Genomic DNA, 22,402 nt, shown 5'->3' on the forward strand with positions numbered 1-22,402 from the left:
TACAATTTATAGGTAAAACATTAATGATAATAACTACAAAGCCTCTCATAGTTCTGCAGTATTTGTGATGCTACGTAAAAAGATTTACCTTGTCTCATAACTATGTACATTTTCGCATGCAACACAATTAATTACATTCTTCTTAACCAAAACTTTGAGCACAAAAACACCCCTGCTCATTTATTTTTATAAGAGGGTCAGTGTGAGTTTCCCATCACAGACCAGATTCAAGGTGGATCCCCAGAAACTTAACAGGGTCAGGAAAGGAGTTCAAAGTCGACTAGAAGTGGATCTAATACCAACAGTTTTGGCACTGTTCAAACAGAGGTTTTTGGTACAACTTCAGTCCTTAATGGTATCAGATAGGCCATCAAGCCTCAAACTAGGGTCACATCATTGCTCCCAAATACGTAAACAGCTAAATTATCAGCAAATAGGTATCTCCATGATTCCACCCTCAACATTGGCTGGGAGGTCGTTTATATAAACGAGAAAAACTTGGCCATAGCACAGAGCCCTGTGGGCTTGTTCAACCACCCTATAATCACAAGACAACATTAATACAAATTCCTTGAGACTATTCGTTTAGGTATGGAGACACAAGAACCATATAAGCCATAATAATTGAGCTTTTGAAGTAATATGTTATGAGTAATGGAGTCAAAGGCTCTCGTAAGATTACAAAGTCAGCCACACACCCTAAGACAACTTTTTTAGCATTCAGTACATCTTTGAATGAAAGACAATACAGGTTCAATATGTGATCTCAAAAACCTTGTATACAACACCAATAATGCTTATATACCTATAGTTTCCATGGTCAGAACCTGGATCCTTTTTATGCACAGATACAACTTTTACATACTTGAAACAGGCAGGAAAAATATTGCAGTTAATGCAAGAATATATTTCATACGTTTACAAATATAATATGCAGCTTTCTTAAGGATATGTGAGTTGAGACCGTCAACATTAAGAAACTTACGGTACTATTACTAAGTTTATAAATCACAAGGAACATATTTTCTACAAAAACAGATGAGAACTTTAAAGAACAATTTAAGTCATGCAGAATTTAATACAGAAGGAAGAACTTGAAAATAGTGTTGAAATTATTCAAAAATATGTTGAAACGTTGTTAACAACACACTTATGTACTAACTAATGACATCATTTTAACGTTGGTGTTTTCTTGGTAGAGGAAGCTACAAAAAAGTAGCTTAACTTACCTACGGGAATAATATTCTAGCCTACCTTTACTTTAATAATTATCAGTCGTTGAACTCATCTCCGTCAGCTGTGTTAGTGTTTGTTGTTCACAGCTTCGCAAGTCGACGTCATTCATTGTGTTTGTTGATTCGTGCTGGTAGTTTAACTGTCTTGTTGTTCTAAGTTAAACATTTCTTGCTGTCATAATTTATGATAGTGGTATAAAAGTCCTACTAAAAAGGTAAGTTAAATTTGCAAGTTACTTTAGTTGCACGATAATAAACTGTTGAGCGCAGTGATTGTATGTTATAACTTGATATTCAACATCTTAACCTAACTAATTCCTGATTTGAATATAATGCTATATTTAGGTTTGGTAGGATCACCTTATACCTTAGTTTACAAATTATAAATAGAACTTGGAGATGTTATCTTCACTCCGAATTTCTACTGTACTCTTTTGATTTGGAATAATGTAAACTTTCCTTGTGATGTGTTCAAACATGTATTTACCAGACCAGATAGTTTAACTGAAGCATGCTTGGATACCGTGCATATGACTTTACAAGTAGAACTTAGAACTAGTGTTATTATTTGTGGAACATAGTACTATAATTTAAACAAATAATACCATATTTTGGTACTTGTCCAGTGTTTATGATGCTTAAGTATTCAGTACTATGCTAAACAAAAACTAATAAAGTAAACATATTAGACTTAACTAACCACATAATTATCCTAGCCTACAATGGAAGACAAAATTAATTTTTCAGCTGAGATTAAAAGTATTTTCTAAAGCGGGTTATGATAATAAATGTATTGGAGCTTGTTATCAAAGTCAACGGATTTTGATGATCGCAGAGATTAAATTTAATGCAGGAGTTTTGCCTAAATACGAAGTTATTCCAGTGAATGTTTCAAAACCACCAAAGGAATTTAAGGAATTAGGATTACACCTGAGAGTACCTGCACTTTTTCTTAGTTTGGGAAAGAAAGAAGAATTTGAACCAATCGATATAGCGGATGATATAGTGTTGGAGCTGGAAAGCAGATATCCTGGAGGACTTTTGAAAAATGAATTAGAAGCTGAAGCAGAATCTGCCACACGGTGAGTTTAAAAAATCTTTAATATAACTAATTTAAGTTTGTTGTGATGTAGTTCCATATAAGTCCACCAAATCAACTTAAAAGACCTAATATGATTTTAAACAAGTATCGATGTATTGATTTTACTAAAGTAATTGGGTAGGATATGATAACCGTATTCGGTGTTTTATATTGTAATTGGCAAACGATATTACTTAATCATAACCATCAATAAAACCAATCAATACTGATTAATTATTTGGAACAATTAACTTAATCTATATCAACAGCAGTAAACACTTTCAAATAATATAAGTAATCATATTATTATTATATATATATATATGTATACAATTACATGTATATATAACAATAATTATTATATACACGTAATAATATATAATTATAAACAATTCAATTATTAATGACATAAACCATATGAATATGTGGCTCATTATTATATATGAGTTTTCCTGTTTGGTTGATCTCGTTCTGGTTAATTTATTATTTATGTCATTTCTTATTTATTAATGAGTTTTCCCATATTCCTATATACTCATATTTTAATTTAAAACATATGATTGTTATTTAGAGCTATAAATACTTTTATTATCAATTGATAGTCTAGGATTTGAGATGTGAATATTAGGTATCAATGATTAAATTCTTCGGTATAAAAAAACCAGGTCCGCTTATCGTACCCTACCCTCGTAATCAAACAAAAAGAAAATGGTTATGTTTGTACCAAAGAAATAAGTGATGATAACAATGCCTCTTATGTTGTTTAAACCTCTCAAAAAATCTTTACTAGCACACTGAAAGAGATGGTGTTTAACGCATAATAGCACAATGCAAACTTCGTTTCCTTCTTACTCACATTACATTTTCCTAAACTTTGGAAACCAAGTCCTACTCTTCAAACAAAAACATTTCAACACCTTTAAAACAGTTTCACACATATTTATGAATGAACTGAGTTAGTCAGTCAGTCTGTTTTTTTTTCAATACTTACTTTCAAATAGTGATGCATAAATTTGGCAAGGTGGTGCAATCGAAATGTTCTGGTTGCATGAACTTTTAAAGACATTTCGATGTTAATTCCCTTAACTAATGGTTCTTGCTGAGTTTCATTGAGATGTAGTATCATTCCTGTAATTAGCAATCAAAGCTTTTATTCCAGAACTTCTTTTATAACGATGAAATATAAAAACAAGTGTTTCCTGCTGAGATGTTTCTAGCGATTGTTTGTTTAAGTCTATCATTATTCTCTTACTGTGGAGAATTGAAATCCTAAGTGACAAGTGTGTTACAAAATATTTTCAGATCAATAAAAGGATTTTTAATGAATTATTTTAGTATTCTGTGTCTTTATTCTTTTACCAACTGACTTCTGATGGTGAGTAGTTGACTCTAGAATTACCTATACACTTTTGTTACACCTGCAACATTAAGTGATTATTAACAAAATTGCCACCTACACTATAAATTTCCTCTTTTGTGTATACATCTTTTTACCATAAACACTAAACTTGTGCCAGCTTAGATAAATTTAATCATTAATACTATAAAATATAGGAAACTATTAAAACTGTAATTATTTGGGGGTAGTGATCATAAACACGACTTCTACATCACAATGTAAAGTAAACTATTGATAAGAGAGTGGCACAGACCAATATAAAGGAAGTACGAATAAACAAGTGCAGTGAAACAGGCTTGTGTTGAGTAAACGAATTGGCTTAAAAAAATATACAGCAATCAAGAGAAACCTTTCAATTGAATAAACCTCTCGCTATGCAATTGAAAAAGAACCTCTCAATAAAGAACATTTATACTGTATTAATCTCACGCATCACGACTTTCAGTATCAGATGTTTTAAATTTAGTATGATATTAATGTTATGTTTCGATGGTAGACACCAATAATTTGCTCAATATTTTATTTGATTGTTTTGGTGGCTGGATATAGTACTGTATATCCTTTTACTAGATTCTTAAAGACTAATTTGGGTATAAAAACTATTTTTTAAATGTGAAGCTCCATATGGTAAGGAACTTTTTTAGACATCTCGATGTTGATAAAATAACAAATATTGTGAAGTGGCTATTGTGTAAATGTGAAGTAAACATTTACCAATTTTAAATAACTATAATTATGATGTTTTTGTATTCAATAGTTTTGGTATTCCTAATTAATAATTTGGTTTACTGATTTGATTGTCGTGGTGCCCATAGTAGTTGTATGTAAAATAATTACAGATATGTTAGTCTAATAAAGGTTAGTACATTTATAGTAAACATACATTTGTAAGAGCTCAAACCAGGGCCTACATGATAGAATTTTCAATAATTCCCATTAAATACAGTAATAGCAAAAGTTCGGTAAATTTTACGTTCTTTCACTCACTCAGTTATCATCTTTCCAAAGGGTACCTATGCAAAAAAAAATTATTTTCTCTTTTTATTTTGTCAAAAAATTGAAATATATGGATATCTGTTACAATTCTGAGCATCTTGAGCTGTCACCTGTCCTCCTCTGTATTTCTTCATAACACCATCCCAGTATTATTTTACTTATGCACAAGTTATTAGTATTTTGTATACATACATCATAACTTTCAAAGTTTATAATTTTAGAGATTCATTTGTCCTTTGGTTGGGTTCCTTCATTGGTGTTTATTAAAAATTTTGTTTGATACTTTTTGTGTGAAAATCAAAGAAACATTTTAACATTTTATATAACAATAATAAACATTTCCTTATTATTTGTTTTTTAATGTTATCTCAAAATATAATGGTCAGTTGGGTGTTTTGAGGATATTTATCAAACTGAATGATAACGAGAATCGATACAGTCACAGTTACAGACAGGATTTGAACCTTCACTGTCTCTAATTCAGATTCAGATACTCTAATTCAGCTTTGGACAATGTTGGCGGCTATTCCGATGTCCATGAACCGAATAAAAATATTGAGATTAGTGAAAGATAACTGAGAATTCTTATACCTAAATTATCCTGCATTAGCCAATGATGGATGGTAAACACATATAGGTACGAAAAAATTGACTTATGATTAAGGCAGTTTCAGGATTATGAATTTTTTGAACTCTTTTTTGGTTGGTTTAGGAACCTGTTTTCCAAGTTCTGTCACTGGATGCGTGGAGTAGCCAAGGACAGTGGACACTTGGAGACAGAGTTGGCACACCTGGACAGTCACCTGTCGGCTGTGAGCGTTAACTATCCACAGGCAGATAAACTGTACCTGTGTGGTGACCGCCTGGCATTGGTTGATTGTGAGGTTCTGCCCAAACTTCACCAAGTACGTGTCGCAGCCCAAGAGATCAAAGGTCAGTTTACAAGTACTTAATATCTCAAACTGTTTGAGATAAAAAATATTAATAAAAAATTGAGAAATGTGGCAAGCATTCCAGAACAATTTCAATTTTTGTCTATAGGTTACATGTATTTTATGATCAAATATATAAGGCCAAATACCTGTCATATAACATTTATGTAATCCCGATCATAGGTTAGTTTGCTTATTTAAACACATATGTGACAGAAATGTTCAAATACAAAATAATTAAAGAGTCAAAAGTGAGGGCTGTGTGGTGTAGTGGTAACATGCTCGCCCGACAAGTGAGAGACCCGGGTTCGAGTCCGGCGTATCAAGTAAATTTTGCGATTTTATTGCAATATATATATTTGTGATTTTATTAAAGTTTGAATGGCTTCTATATTGTAAAAATAGAATACCAAGATAGCCAATGAACTTAGCGGAGATATAAACATAATCCAATTTTTGTACCAAGTTTCAACATGTTTGGGTATTTATTAGGACAGTTACTGAAACGTTTCTTCAAGACGCATTTTATATCTATAAACTTTTTAATGGGAGGTGGTTTTGGGTTCTGGAGCTGTGTTCGATAAAGTATGTAGATATTTCTCGTAATTGCTACAACGAGGACAGTTGCAATAGGCTGATTTTGTACACAAATGTGTCTAAAGTTGACTCACTTGAACCAAGAATATTTATGAGCTGTCTTGATCTGAGTAACTACTGTTAAGTCAAATTTATAGTTATACAGTACCTAAGTAGAGGCAATGTTTCAGGCTACGAGTTACCAAGGAATCTAACTCACGTGTGGCGCTATCTACATTCAGCATACAGCGACCCAGCCTTCGTCAAATGTTGCCCCTCGGACACAGAGATATTGTTGCACTGGCTGGACACAGGTTCGGTAAAGCTGTCAGCTCGGCAGCAACAGCTACTGGCTGCTTCTAGCGGCAAGCCCCCCACATTCTCCTTCACTGTGCCGGCCACTGCCACTAGGGTCGAGCTGGAGTAGTGTGTGTAACTTGTAGGGCACATCATTATGAACACAGAATATATTTTTATTAAAACCAAATGTAACAAAACTACGTATGTTTGCTGTATGAAATTTAAAAAGAATAGTAAATATTTATAGTATGAACCAACACATACATGAATAAATTATTCATGGGGTTTTTTAAATCACAATTTACCTTAAATTTAATAATGATCTTTCTAAGCTTTAGAACTTTAGCTCACCCAGAGAGGCTGTTTTGTCAGAAGAACCCAGCAATAAAACAAAAACACCAAGTAAATCCAGAACTGAACTATTTTTATATATCAAGAATACACTTACGATTAACTTGCACTTGTTTTAAATAGTGGCATTTTATTAAATTATGTATTACTTATTTAATATTAGGTCTCTAATTTTTATTTTCAATTTGTGCCTGTATTCTATTACATTCAAAATTGTATGAAGATGACTTGATCATCTCATAATTTGTTTTTATCAATTGTATAACCAATTTAGCCTACTAACTAGCAAAATAAAGTGTTTTATTCTTTGGTACTATTAAATTATTTGAGTAAACGTTAGTATTTTAAGATGTAGACCAGTCAAACTGTGATTTTCTTAACAATTTTACAACGTCTTTAGTAATTTAAAATATGTGGCCTCTTTGTGGCCAATTCTTTTTGCATAAAGCATTACCATCCTGCCAACTTGTAAAAAAGCACAAAAAATTACTTTTAGTGGAAATCTTTGTAATAAGAGTATTCAAAAACAAATACTTACTTACTTACTGCCAGGGCGTAAGTAAAAAAAAAAAAAAAAAAAAAAAAAAAAAAAAAAAAAAAAAAAAAAAAAAAAAAAAAAAAAAAAAAAAAAAACATAACAATAATTTTATATTAAAAGTTCTTGTCTATATCTTGTTTTCTATAATGCTCCAATTCCTGAACTGGGTCAAAGTTGGTAAACTTTTCATAAAACTACTTTTTTTATAAAAGAAATTTTTTGTAATTGTCAGTAATATATCTTTCATTTTATAAGACACTTTATCTGACCACATATGCGTAAATTGAATAAAAATAGAATAGAATATTTAGCCATATAAAGTGTAGCGCACATAGATATATAAAAGTACAACCCTATTCATCCCGATCTCCAATTTATCCAGATGAATTTTACGGAAAGGATAAAATCAACCTTTTTAAAGAATAAACCATTTTTGTTCAATTTCCAGTCTATTTCGTACTTTTATTAACAAGTGGCCAACTTTCTGAATAATGCAAACAATACAAAAACAAATTAACTTAGTTATAGCAGGCTTTTTTTCCCTCTTGGAGTGGCCTACTGCCATGCACTTAAGCCTCAAGGGCTTTTTGCGCACCCCGGAAACACACCATGAGGCCCACCAGTCTACAACTTCAGCAGTTCAACAAACCGCCGAAAACAACCTATCAAGTTCTCCTGGGAAAAATCACCACCCCTGTCCAAACTACCAAAGATGGCATACCGCTCTCTTGCTATTGCAGGGCAATCAAAGAGCAGGTGCTCAGCAGTCTCCTCCTGCTCATTACACCTTCCACAGAGCGGATCCTCCTGAAGGATGCCGACTCTGTGAAGATGCTTCCTCAGGTGACCATGCCCCGTAATGAGACCAATGACCTTGGAAGACATTGATCTGTTTAATGAGAGAAGGTGCGAAGCCACCCTGGAGGAAGGTGATATAGCAGGCTTACAAGAGGTTATTAATTTTAAATTTGGAAAATGCATTGATTGAGAATGACAGTAGCATTGGTGCGATGACCAACATAGAAATTGTATCTACACTCAACTGCTTGTCAGTCACAGACGACAGTGAAAATGGTTCTGAGAACAAAGAACCGTAAGATGTTATGACTCGTTGTGATGCCACGGTACAGCTAGACTGGCTGATTTTTACTGACAGTCCGATATTTCCTCAGGTAAATAATGGCTATGTAATTTCTTCATGATTGTACTTCCTGGAAGCTGTGTAATAAAGTTAAAAAATGAAACCGTCTGAATCTTTTCCGTTATGTCTGTAATTAACCTCTATTAAACAAAGTAATAAATTGGCTCTCTTTTATTGTTATATTTTAAAGAAATAAATTCTTTTTTATCTGTGATCTATTGTGTTTTTACTATATTCTTGATTTATTCAGATTTTTGTTCATCCGAATGATTTCCTGATCCAAATTAATCAATATATACAAGGTTGTACTGTATGTATATATTTTAAGTTGTGCTATATAATTAGCCAGTCAAACTACTTCTATTTTAACGTGTCACATTTTAACACTCAACTTTTTGCACAAATAACACAGATATGACAAATTTTATTTGTGAAATAGCAGGCTTATTTTAACAATCAATCTTATAGTCATATATATATATATATATATATATATATATATATATAGATTATTATGTATACAGGGTGGCGTTAAAAGAACGCATTTATTTTAAAATGCTATAAGTAAAGTTTATTTTAATCATATAACAATTTTATTAACACCAAAACAATAAGCAAACAACTCAATTTGAGAATTGGGAATTAAGAATTCCAAAACACTTATTCATTTACAAAAAGTAACATAAGCAAGGTGTCTTTCTCTTTTAGTATAAATTAAAAGCCTCTTTTCAAAGTCCTTTGTCAAAGTGTCCTGTGATATAGCAGCAATTCTTTCACATATTGCACCCTTCAGATCTTCAAGTGAACGAGGTTTATGACAATAAACTTTGAATTTAGAGTGACTCCATAAGAAGAAGTCGCGCGGCAATAGATCTGGTGAGCGTGTAGGCCAATGGAGATTGCTGAAATGTGAAATCACATGATCAGGGAACATTTCTTTCACGACTTTGATGGATACATTACTCGTGTGGTTTGTGGCTCCATCCTGTTGAAATCAAATTTTGCTTTGTTCAAGCCATAAATACTGTTCAACAGCAAACACAATGTTGTACGGTCCACTGTGCCATTGGTACTAAAACTGGACGCACTAACCTACTCAATACTGGATACTATGTTAATAAAATCCATCCGTTCTTTTTGCGATATCCTGTATTTTATATACCAATTATAGGCTATTGTCATGTTTAATAGTTACCAGTGGTATAGATCATACAGTTTGTTGTTTGTTTATTATTTTTAGTATTAATTTCCTAATTTAACTCAATTGTATGCTTTAATTAACAACTATTTAGTAAGTTGTGCTAAATGTTTAGAAAATAATTTATGTCATTTTGTTCATGTTACTGGAAACAAAATAGGCTAAGTATAAAACACAATTACTTAATTATTAAGAACACAAAGTAAGAGCTTCAATAATATGTTATACTCTGTGTTAGGAAATAAACTATATCCTTTGCTGTTACATTTCATGGTAAGGCTTTAGAATGTTGTTCAGTTTCTGTTGCAATTGATGACATAGCAACCCTTTATCCCTAGTGAAGCCAATGCTGTGTGTTCTTTGTTTACCAGTCAAACCAGCTGCAGCTCACTTTCATTGTCTCTTTTTGATGTAAAGCAATCCTTTATCCCTAGTGAAGCCAATGCTGTGTGTCCTTTGTTTACCAGTCAAACCAGCTGCAGCTCACTTTCATTGTCTCTTTTTGATGTAAAGCTCACTGTAACCCTCTCACTGTGATTTCCAATGCTTGATTTGAGCTGGAACAGTCATCGGGAAATTAAAGTTGCACAAAGAATGTTTCGACTTAAGAGAGCCACAATATTCAATAGCTAATTACACCAAAGAAAAATTACATAATTTTGCTTGTAATTGATATATTTATATGTTACATTTTGCACTGCAGCAAATACAGATGTGAAGTATATGTACACTGGGCTTATGTATGTGCCTGAATTAGTATTAAAAAGGATTTTTGTGTTGTCAGACTGACTTGTTTAGTAGATAGACAAACAATAATTATTATAATCACTTACTAGATATTCTTATTTTTTTTTTTTATTAGTTTACTTTGTTAATTTTTGTATTATTAAATATTAGTAAAAATATAGTACCTTATAATATTATACGTGAGATGGCAAATACTTTCTAGTAATTAATATCGTGTGATTTTGTGCAATATTTAATATTAACTACCGTGTATATCTGATTTAATTTTGTAAGGTGTATAATAAAAATTGATAACATTTTTGTGATCAGTTTATTTGTATTTTTCCTATTTATGTCATAATTGAAGATAAAAATTTCTAATGAGTAAAAATTTGAATAATGACTAATTACAATAATAGTCGATCATGCATTTTTTGTTTTCAACTGGTACTCTATCTGACAACTTTTGATCATCAGTACTGTCATGGTTGATACTCCTGTGTTTTATCTGAATACGTTTTAATCTAGATAAGTACATCAAATTTAAGATCTAAAATTTGTCCGTTTGATTTTGACATGTAACAGTGGAAACTATTACATGTTTAAAAATGTATCTGTATTTAATTTCAAGTGTTATTTTGTAGTTTTTATGGGTCAATTATGAACTCCATGAGTACTTTGTACTAAACGCCATTTTGGCATCATCCACTGTTATTTTCAGATTTGTATCTGCCGGTAACCGTAACAGCGGAAACGAATTTAGATATTTTTTCTCGATACCGACCATTACAAATTTGTACTGCTTTTATACAATCATCATTAAGTTATTTAGTGATGTTATTAAAACATCACTTCAGGAGAATTTGTTTTGTACATTACTGAAATACATTTGTAACCTTTTAGAAACTAAGAAACTCTTAAAGATCGATACAATATTTTGTAATGGATTATATTATTTTAAGTAGAAACCAATTGATATTTTTTAATTGTGTATTCAATTTGTATTTTACATATTTTAAGCTTTCAAATCATCAATAGCATATAGGCCTTGGTCTTTTTTTGTGGATGAGTACACTGGCATTGTGTTTTATGAGAAAATATAGCCTACTGTAATTGTTTGTGGAAATCAATTATTTTGTAATCTGTATATTGTTTTTTTAATTTTTATTTTCAAGCTAAATTGTACGGTATCTAAATTGAAAATGATATACAAATGTATAACTTAGAGTGCTATTTTACAAAATAATTGTTACAATATTGTGTGTATAGATAGACTGAAAACAGTAACCATGGGTGAAAATGGAGACAAGGAAGTGGATTATCCCTAGAGTTTCCTTCCTTGTGCCATCCTAAATCACTTGTAATGAATTTAATAAACAATGCTTAAGCTTAGCTACTTATTTACTGTGTCATGATTTTATTGCATTCTTAAATTAACAATGATACAAAATTATTGTAAGACTGACGTTTATGTACAAAATACTTTTATTGTCCTAAATTCAATTAAAAAAATAAAATTTGTGTTATATCCTCATTCCTATTGTTAAACCCTGTTTGATAACACCTTTACGGTTTTTTACATACAGTAATATGTTCATAGTGATTGCGTAAAAGTGTGCTACAGATCCATTATATCCATTAGGTGTTATTACACACCTTTATATTGTTACTGTTTTATTCTGTTGTCTGCCGTAATATTGTGTAAGAAGTATTTCTGACAACCACACATCACACAAGTAGTTTAGGCATTTTCTACTAGATGTCAGCACTTCCTGGGTCCTCTGTCATTAGTGTTTGTACATTGGTGATTTCACTTTAGTATCACAGTGCAGACAGGTACAGCATTTTATTGCATGTCATATTTTATTGTTTTATTTTGAGTATTTATTGTACCATGGAAATATCCTACTCACAAATAGACGATTGGCTTAGTTTGCCTGATGATGACGGGTACACATATAGTGAAAATGACAGTGAAAAATATATGAAAATTCTAAAAGTTTGAAAAAAAACACTTGAGGGGTTAAAGGCAGATTATTGGTTGAATAATGTTTTTAATTAGGATTTCCTCCTTTTGTAATGGAGGTAACAGGTAGGTAATTGCTACTCAATACTGAAGTAACATAGTTAACATTGGCAACAGATTATTTACGAGGGTCATCCACAAAGTACTGTAACCTCCGTTTTGAAATAAAAAATAAACCAGTTGAGATACAAAAAGTTTATTATATAAATGTTAAAACTACAGCTTTTCTCTACTTTTCTACATATTCACTATACAAATTACAGCACTTATCATATCTTTTAACAGTTTTTGAAATTCCGTCTTTAAAAAAATCTGCCGCCTGAGAACGTAGCCAACCTGTCACAGCGTTTTGAAGCTCTTCATCACTCGCAAACCTCTGAGATGCAAGCCACCAATTCATGTACGGGAAAAGATGGAAATTACTGGGAGCCAAGTCCGGGCTGTAGGGGGTGGTCAAAAACGTCCCATTTGAACTTTTCCAAAAGTTCTGTTGTTCTTTGAGCTGTATGAGGGCGGGGCATTGTCATGGACAAACACAACACCAGATGTCAGAAGACCACGACGCTTGTTTTGAATCGCTCGTTGTAGTCGTTTTAAGGTTTCACAGTAAGCTGCAGCTGTAATGGTTGTACCACGCTCCATAAATTCAACGAGCAAGATGCCCTTGGCATCCCAAAAAACTGTAGCCATCAATTTTCTCGCTGAAAAAGATTGGCGAGCCTTCTTTGGCTTGCTTGACGAAGCGGTATGACCCCATTGCATTGACTGTTGTTTTGTTTCGGCATTCACATAGACTACCCAAGTCTCATCTCCTGTAATGATCCTGTTCAAAAATGTTCCTCCTTCAACGTCATACAGAGTAAGAAAGTCTATGGCAGAACTCATTCTTTTCATTTTGTGATCATCGGTGAGCACTTTTGAAATCCAACGAGCACAAAACTTGTGATAGCCTAGTTTTTCTGTCACTATCTCATGCACAAGACTTCGAGAAATTTCAGGAAAATGATCTGAAAGTTCAGAGATTGTGAAGCGATGGTTCTCGCGAATTTTCTCATCCACTTTGTTCACCAAGTCATCACTGACGAGAGATGGCCTACCACTCCGGTCATCATCGTGAACGTTCGTTCTTCCATTTAAAAAAAAACGAACCCATTGACGGACTACACCTTCGCTCATAATGTTTGGGCCATACACTGCACTCAATTCACGATGAATTTCAGCTGCTGTGTAACTTTTCGACCACAGAAATCTTATTACACCACGCACTTCACACTTGGCGGGTTTTATCAGGGCGCTCATGTTTTTATGTTGTAACAAAAGAACGCGCGATCGCATGATGCTCTCCCTTGCACAGCTAGAAGCATACTGAACTGCTGTGCACACCAATGTGAGAATGGTGGTGCTACCCCCACTACTTATCGCGCCACGCTCAAACGGCGGTTACTTTATGGACGACCCTCGTATTTTTCATCAATACTAGCATTTACCTGTAGAAGTACCAATGAAATAAATCTAACTTTCCTGTAGCATTCCATGATATTAGGATAACTCAAATGATTTTAGTAACACTTCAAATATTTTTGGCCAGTGTTAAGTAATAATAAAGTCGAAGTCGTAGTCTTTTAGCAAAAGTTCTTATAATGCAATATAATGGAAACCTGTGAGATTTAAAAATGGAAATAGGTATGTATTAATCAGATAACATTATTCTAGTGTTTATGGTTAAGAGGATCAGAGATTAAGCAGATCCATACCCTATACAGCAAGACATTTTAGTTCCGTCTCAATGTGCTAATAGTATTTATTATTATTTTAAATCTCTAAAATTAAATGGATGTCTAGTTAAACACCCAGCTTACTGTCTACTTGTACCCTCTGCATTAGTTCTTGAAACATATCTGTAGAACTAATAGAGTGCACAGTATGCCCTTCCTTAATATTCTCTGTCTATATCATCCTACTTTCTCGGTTAAGTCTAAGAATTATATTCACTTTTATATTCCTAATCAGTATTGTATGTCTCCTCAAAGCAAAACGGACGCACTGCTCCTTCAATGGGTTTTTGCCATACAAAATTACACTTTGTGTTTGGTACATTGCTTTGTGATTCCATTTGCAATGATCACGGACTACTGTGCTCCTTTCTCAAATTCTAGTCATAGGGCGAGTTGTTCATCGAGTCATAATAGTGCCTGGTACTTCCATTTTGTTACCTTGAGCTACTGTAATTATGTCATCCCACAATGTCAAAGGAAACTAATTTCAAGTACTCCATTGACATACTAAATGGTTTGAATTTGTCACTACTGCCATCTATAGCAACGGTTATATAAGACTACTGTCATAACTATTTGCAGCACACTGCAACAGATGATATTTTTGTTTCATGCAAACACAAAACTCTATTAACAAGTATTTTATAATAAGTAGTATTTAACGATCAAAAATATGCCTTTGTTTTATTATCATATCTAAACAATATATATGCAAAATTTTGTTTAAATCTGTCCACTAGATTTTGTGTGATTAAATATCCAAACACCATTCTTCACGAACTTTTATATTTTTAATATTAATTGGAAACATTTTATTTAAACTAAATATGTATAGTATATTAAATATACTTAAAAAAAATTGTTTATATTTTTCATCATTTAGTGTTAATAGCAAGATTTGAAAGTGTACTTAAATTTCAGATTTTAGATAGCTCTATTTTTAAAACACAATTTTGATTACACGAAGATAGGAGTATGTCACACCCATGTGTCGCGTAACAGGTTTCACTCATCAGGTTGCATGCACACAGACAGACAGAACAGTCATGAAGGAAAATAAGTTTTTACATTTCCCCAAAAGCAAAAGAGAAATAGTGCCAGGCCTGCTTGAGTAAATAGTCTATGTTGATGCTCAGGAAATCCTCATGTCTTGGGCATGCATCATTTCCATCAGAAAACTCATTCTTGTCTAGGTAGAAAATTAAGTTTAATATAAAATTTAAAGTCTACAGATAAAATCTTTCTTGAGGTATCTTTTGGAGAGTCAGGCTACATTGTGTTACTATGTCACATGTTAAAATGTCACACAATTTTACTCAGTTGTTATCACTGAACTCAATGTTTTCTTCATAGAATTAATTTTCATTCCGTTTCAAGTATATAGGTCAGTTTGTTCTTGAGATATCAGACAGAAGTTAAGTTTAACCCTCTCAAATGATAGGCTTCTCTGAACGCTCAGTCAATAACACAGTCATGTCCGTATTAACCTTTTTATGGACTGGCTGTAATAGAAGGCATTTCAATTTGTAACTCATAAGAATCCTACTAATCTTTCAGTTATTTTACGACTGCTGTTTTTGTGACCATGAAGTTTGGAGGAGAGATTTCTCATTTTAAAGGTATGATTTATATGCACACAAGTCTCTTGCAATCCTTGCTACTTTGTTTTAAATCTGAATTTTTAAAATTAAAATTTTCATGTTTGACAAAAAAGCCTAGAATAGATTTAATATAAGTCGTAATTTTGAAAAAATATGAAATAATGGTTTTTCATGTTGAAGGTACTAAAATTATTCTTAAGTACTTTGCGTCTGTACCCAGGGTAGACCACCATATAAAAACTAATTCATTATTAAAAACTTCACCTACGTGCAAAGCTAAGTTCCTAGATCCTAGACTATATTTGCTGCTGGAACTTCACAACTGTGATGTTATTTTTACCAGGTGCCAAAACTCCTCAGAAATCAGAAAATTGTATTTACTGCAATATTGACTGAAGTTTGTTTAAAAGTTGTGTAGATCAAAGCTATGTTAGCTCATATAATAACTTTTTGGACTTGAACTCTAGATGTGGCAATGAATATTTACTGTAACATTTCCCTGAGCATTTTAAAATTACCCTCATAAAAGTATACTTGAGTTGTGAAACCAAACATGAAAACAGTAACAGTATCAGCAAATGATAAAGGTCTGAAGGATAACAGGATTTTGGACATTTCCCATAGTTTATATATTACAAAAAGTATAACACTTTTTTAACATGTAACAATGGTAAATGTCTGAAATCCTGTTATCCTTTTAAACCTTCTATCCTCAATAACAAACTTTAAACAAAAGACAAAGGTCTATTGATTTTTAGGTTGTTAGTCGAAGTTAGTTTATTTATAAATGAAAATCATCCTTCTGATACATCAATTGGAAGAATGAAACCCCAGTCTATTCCTAAGGATCAGATATGTTGCTTTAGTACTTAGGCTCTAACAACTACAGGTTAAACATTCCAGTATTATCGTAAATTCTCGTTACATCATAAAGCACTCGAAGGAAGCATTTTATTTTTTAAATTGAGACTATGACCACTGAATAATAAAAATTGCTTTGTTACAGTTCTACAAGCAAAATGAACACTGGAGGAGATGTAAAACCGAACTTGAACTCTCTGCAACAGGCTGAGGGGGACGCAGTGATGGGACCTCAGCCATTGTCGGACTTTCTGCAGCAGCTCGAGGACTACGTTCCTACTGTGAGTGTCATCTTGGTGAAAATCAAATCATTTCACCAACTGATATCTTGATCTTGTCGCCTGCCATAATTAATCTGCAGCTCACTAATTCAACCAGTATTTGACAAGGCTCAATGAGGCGTAAACTAGAGATTCCAAATCCTGGGCTAGTTTGGTCCTTCATAGTTTCTTAAAGCTTTGTTACAATATAAAATGTGTACAATTAATGGTGAAATATATCAGTACATACTACTTTTTATGTATAATGTAAGTTTAATGCAGTCTTTAAAATTGTAACACCAAACATTTAACTAAGTAAGAACCAAACAAAATTTAAAACAATTTTAGTTATCATGTGCAAGTAACATAAGATATGAACCATACAGAAATTAAGGCAAAGTTTCAAGAAAACTTTGTAGACATTAACCCTTTTAGTGCCGGATTATAATTAAAAAATGTTATCCGAAAAATACCAGAGATGTCTCTCTAGGTACTGCTGAAAAATGCTAAGCCAATTTCAGCAATTTTGTAACATTTTCTTTATTTTCTTTACAGATGAATTCTTTAATTAAAAACATAAAACACGCATAACCACTAATTTATTATATTAAACAAATCACAAAAATGGGGATTACCAAAAAGTTATTGAACACTTTTCCAGTTTCCTATGAAAAATAGCACTTTAAAAGAATATTTCCTCAAAACAACTATATACAACAAAAATTATTTTGTTATCTACAAAACTATAAAGATAACAACTCTACTTGATGTGTAAAAGTATTTTTTCACTTTTTCTCTTAGGCCTAATCGAAACACATGAGATTCGTAAACACAATTTATAAAATACACAGGCTAACACTAAGTTCTGAATAAGTGAACACTTCAATTGAAAAAAATGTATTTAGAAATAAAACTGTTAAGTAATTGACAGATTTGGAAAATAATTAACAAATCTGATATTTTAATCTAATTTAATTTTAAAAATAAAAAATATTTACTCACAGTATATATTTTTCAATTTTATATGAGAAATTGCATTTGAAAAAAATATTCCGCTATGAAAAATATCAATTGAAAGAGAAAATTAAACTAAATACAAATATAAAAAGTTTTTATTAATATTTTAAAAACTGTTTAAGCTATGATGTTGTTTAGAAAGGTACATTTTCACTTGTTTGTATTGTTACACTAAATTTTAAACTAAGCATTTAATTATTCTTACAAAATTGCTATACATATTGTTTTTTGTGTCATTTGGTTAATTCTGATTGATGATATACCAACAAATTTATGACATGTAAACAAATTATTGCTGTAGAATTTTTACCGCGAATGTCTGTTTTTTTTGGATGTTGGGGAATTTTTAGTAGTTTTTGTAACACCTGTTTATACGGACGTAGTCACTAAAAGGATTGAATATTGAGATTTTAACAAGCTGTATTTTTGTTCTAAAAGATCGGCTATCAAACCAAAGTATAAGTACATAAATAATTTGGTACCAGTTAAAAGGTACAGCACATTTCCCGGCTTCTCTTGTGAGTCAAAAGTGAGTCAAACAGGGATTTATATTGTAAAATTAAACTGTGCCTTTTATTTATATGTTTTCGCTAGTGTTTCTATTTATTACTGACAAGTTTACAGCAAAAAGGAATATATTTGATAAAATCAAATTTATTTTCACAGAATATGAGTGAATTTTTAAAATTGATTTGTACAGATACCTGACGCAGTGACTGCCTCTTATCTCAACTCTGCAGGTTTTGATGGCTCCGATCCCAGAGTGTAAGTTTTGATATTTTCACTCCTTTGGTTTCAATTATTGTTGGACGTAGAGTCAAGAGTTAACAGGGGAATAAAATAACATTTCTAAGAGCAAATATAAACAATAAAACCGCACTACTTATTCTACTTCCATTATAATAATAATGATTTATGGTTCAGTAGAATTTGGATAATTCAAATGTTTTTATTCTGACATTGTGGATAGCTTTAACTTTTTTTAGTCCCTTTACATTTTATATTCAGTAATGTTATAACATATAAGGTGGATCATTTACATTGTGTTACAGATAATTTGAAATGTTTATGTCCATTGTATATCATTTCTGAGCAAGAATTCCTAAAAGTAGAGAAGACGATATTAAAATGTATTGTCTAATAATGTACAGTAGTTAACAGACTATAGTCACATGCTTGACATTTATGGTTACAAAATAGTGCCCCCTTGCCTGCCATCACATTACTTTCCATGCATCTGTTTGATTTTCACAAATTTAGCAATGTGAGGTATCTGTACCTTGCCTCATTTTTCTCAATGTTAGTGTCCTATTTCTCTATGTCTCCAATGCAAAATGTGTCCTCACTATTTCTCTATTTAGATATCACTGACATGATGCAGCTGTCAAAGTGAATGCTTACGACCTCCATGTAATGATTTTCTTATCGCAGAAAACTATATCTGTTATTAAATTATTTCACTTTAGAAATTAAAGTGTAAGTTAGAAGTTTGATAACTTGTTACACTTCATAGTTTTAAAATATTATTTTTTTTTAGATAATTTTTATCCTAATCACCTTTGGAAGATATTTTTCATAACCTAAATATTATAGAATAATTTCTCAAAGTTCTTCAAAGTGTATTTATAAATAATTGACACTTGTAAAAAACTATATTTTATGAAAAAGTCTATCATATTTAGATTAGTTTTTTTTTATTTAAAATCCCTCTTAAAATGTAAAAATCTATTGACTGTGAAATAAGCATTTTGATTTGTTTTATTAGTAGTGCAAGCATCTAAGTGACTGAAATTAATCACAAGACCATTGAAGTTTACAGAGAAATCAATGGAATTGTATTAATTAGTAAACAAATTTGTATAGACAATAGAAAACTTATTAAATGACTGACAATTTGTTGTTGTGGCAAACCAAAAGAAATACCATCAAACAATTGTTTATTTGTTGTACCTTTTTGTTTCCCACTATTTTGACCTCCACTAATTCTAGTGCAGCTGATAATTAATTTCTTTTTAAGTATAAATTCAGTAATCAATTTTATGAAAAATAAGGTTGTGAGCTTATAAAATGCAAATTGGTTCTCGGTCCTAGACTAATAGTTATATAAATATTTTACTTGTACCCGAAATTGTTACTTGACTCTGTATTGTGAGTTAAACAGGCTTAAAAAAATGATAATGTGTGTTTTAAATGTTGCAGTATCCGTCTCATTTCTTTGGCGGCTCAGAAATTTATCTCGGACATCGCCAACGATGCTCTTCAACATTGCAAGGTACTTTATTGGAAATATTTCATATTATTTTTAAATTTCTTATTGCAGTTCAATATATAATTGTATTTACTGGCAACTATTTATTAAAGAGTCATCAAGTTTTGCAAGCTTTCTTCCTAGCTACTCACTTAAATTTTTTATGAATTCAGCCAATATTGTTTGTAATTTATGAATAAACAGGATAGATAAACATTTACATTTTGTATGTATTCCACTGATATATGGAATGCAGTATCACAATGCTGTGATCTTCTAAATCAAATAATATAATGATATATTTCACGGACACACCTGTGACTCCATCTAGTCATTTCACTAGCACTAAGAACATTTCTACTGTGTGTAACAATCCTGTTATCTTCTCAGTCAAAGAATATATTTGTTTGTACAGGTCCGCAGCTCCAGCCAGACCAAGAGCAAGGGCAAGGACCGTCGCTACACTCTCACCATGGAAGACCTCACTCCTGCTCTTGCTGAATATGGCATTCAAGTGCGCAAACCGCACTATTTTGTTTAATTTTGTCACTATGAATTTCCTTAATAAATCCTATTATGTATATTTAACCTAATAAAGCTTTTTGTTACATTTAGCAATGTTTATTAATTTCCTTAGCATTAATTCAATTTCAATGTGTTGTTATGAACAATTTGTTAAACCATACTAAACTGGCTATTAATTAATAATAATAAAATTTATATGTTGTTGTACAACAATACATTTTGTACTTTGAGATAGGAACTATTAATTTTTTTCATTCATCTTTATACATGATTTCCAGTAGAATAAGTACATTTTTGTCATTTATAGCAAATTGCATTTTTTATATTATATTCCTTTTGTCTGTAATTTTTCATATTTTTGTCCAGTGATTTCTTTGAAAGCTACATTGGTTTTTCAAGAACATTACTTTCCAGTTTATTAGAGTATAAAGGCCCAGGATAAACAGGATTTAATCATTTAACTGAAACAAAGGCGAATTTGCTCTTTTATCTGCATCTTATAACAAGAGACCACTCAGTATTGTTTGTTATTGGTGTCATCAGTGGTAATCCATCCGGACCTGTAATTACATCAGGTTCTGGGAATGAAGCAAAAGAATCCTTATTAGTCCATGGAGAGTTGCCTAAAATCTTTTATCATGGGCATGTACGAGTATAATCAATAAGTTCTACAAAGTGAACAATAACAGAATGTGGAGGTGATGGTAAAAACTACATTAGCCACCTTCCAAGAAGAGAGTAAAAGATGACATACTGGTTACTATAACAACGTAAGTGTTGACATACATAGATTCCTAATATAAATATTGAAAACTTAGACATTAAAATTTGCAGATAATTAAAAAAGAACTATGGCAGTAGGCCACCCCAAGGGGAAAAAAGCAATTCTCAGAAATATTTATTGTGGCAAAACTCCTTTCTGTAGCCTCATTTATCAAAAATGAAAGACCCAGTGACAATCAGACTATTCAGTGTAAATCTACACTATGATTGCTGTTAGTGTGGGTTTCGACATGCTTGTAGAAAATGTCCTGCATACAGCACACTTGCAGCAACTGTAACAGAAAAAAAACAATGTTTTGTTTGTGTCTAAGTGGCATAAGAAACCCAATAGCAATTAAAAGAAACATTAACTATGTGGAAAAGTCAACTTCCTTAGCTCAAAAGGATCCATATTGCACTCTACAATTGGCACTGTTGACAAATCTAGTATCATAGATTGATTTGACTGAAATGCTGCAATTACCAGGCAATAATAATATGGTAAAGGTTAAGCTTGACCCTGGAGCCCAATGAAATATAATGTTTATTATCATTTCTGCGGATTAATTTAGAAATCACACCTTCTAAAGCTCACCTAAAACTAGAAATTCAGTCACAGGATTTCGTCTACACTTTTTGCTCATTCAAATTACAGCTGAGAGATATCTCCAGGAAGCTATCAATAAATCTATTAATAAAGTGTAAAAATCAAAATTCTTATATTAATCTCGGCTTACTACCATCACAACACTACAAGAGGAAATTTGGGATCACCTGCTGTGCAGAGAACAAATACTTTTCCCAACCCAACTCATGAAAATTAATTAGTCCCAGTATTAATAAAAAAATGTGTC

General features: G+C 31.9%; 2 protein-coding genes across 2 annotated transcripts; both read left to right on the forward strand.

The window, feature by feature from the left end:
• Positions 1-1,290: 1,290 nt before the first annotated feature.
• On the forward strand, positions 1,291-20,875 carry LOC124360056 (transcription initiation factor TFIID subunit 10-like). The gene is made up of 5 exons (XM_046813316.1): positions 1,291-1,450; positions 16,882-17,017; positions 18,714-18,778; positions 20,213-20,285; positions 20,677-20,875. Exons 2-5 carry the CDS (start codon positions 16,895-16,897, stop codon positions 20,800-20,802), a joined length of 387 nt encoding a protein of 128 aa, XP_046669272.1. The 5' UTR covers positions 1,291-1,450; positions 16,882-16,894; the 3' UTR covers positions 20,803-20,875.
• LOC124360055 (chloride intracellular channel exl-1) lies at positions 1,512-7,391 on the forward strand. The gene is made up of 3 exons (XM_046813315.1): positions 1,512-2,317; positions 5,424-5,644; positions 6,411-7,391. Exons 1-3 carry the CDS (start codon positions 2,061-2,063, stop codon positions 6,644-6,646), a joined length of 714 nt encoding a protein of 237 aa, XP_046669271.1. The 5' UTR covers positions 1,512-2,060; the 3' UTR covers positions 6,647-7,391.
• Positions 20,876-22,402: the final 1,527 nt, after the last annotated feature.

Source organism: Homalodisca vitripennis, chromosome 4 (genome assembly GCF_021130785.1).
Source record: "Homalodisca vitripennis isolate AUS2020 chromosome 4, UT_GWSS_2.1, whole genome shotgun sequence".
NCBI lineage: Eukaryota > Metazoa > Arthropoda > Insecta > Hemiptera > Cicadellidae > Homalodisca > Homalodisca vitripennis.

Bases quoted from the DNA above. Each gene is read 5' to 3' on its own strand.
- LOC124360055 (XM_046813315.1), top strand. From the start codon at position 2,061: ATGATCGCAGAGATTAAATTTAATGCAGGAGTTTTGCCTAAATACGAA. The intron at 2,318-5,423 runs GTGAGTTTAAAA...TGGTTGGTTTAG, and splicing joins GAAGCAGAATCTGCCACACG to GAACCTGTTTTCCAAGTTCT. The intron at 5,645-6,410 runs GTCAGTTTACAA...GCAATGTTTCAG, and splicing joins CGCAGCCCAAGAGATCAAAG to GCTACGAGTTACCAAGGAAT.
- LOC124360056 (XM_046813316.1), top strand. From the start codon at position 16,895: ATGAACACTGGAGGAGATGTAAAACCGAACTTGAACTCTCTGCAACAG. The intron at 17,018-18,713 runs GTGAGTGTCATC...TGATTTGTACAG, and splicing joins TCGAGGACTACGTTCCTACT to ATACCTGACGCAGTGACTGC. The intron at 18,779-20,212 runs GTAAGTTTTGAT...TAAATGTTGCAG, and splicing joins GATGGCTCCGATCCCAGAGT to TATCCGTCTCATTTCTTTGG.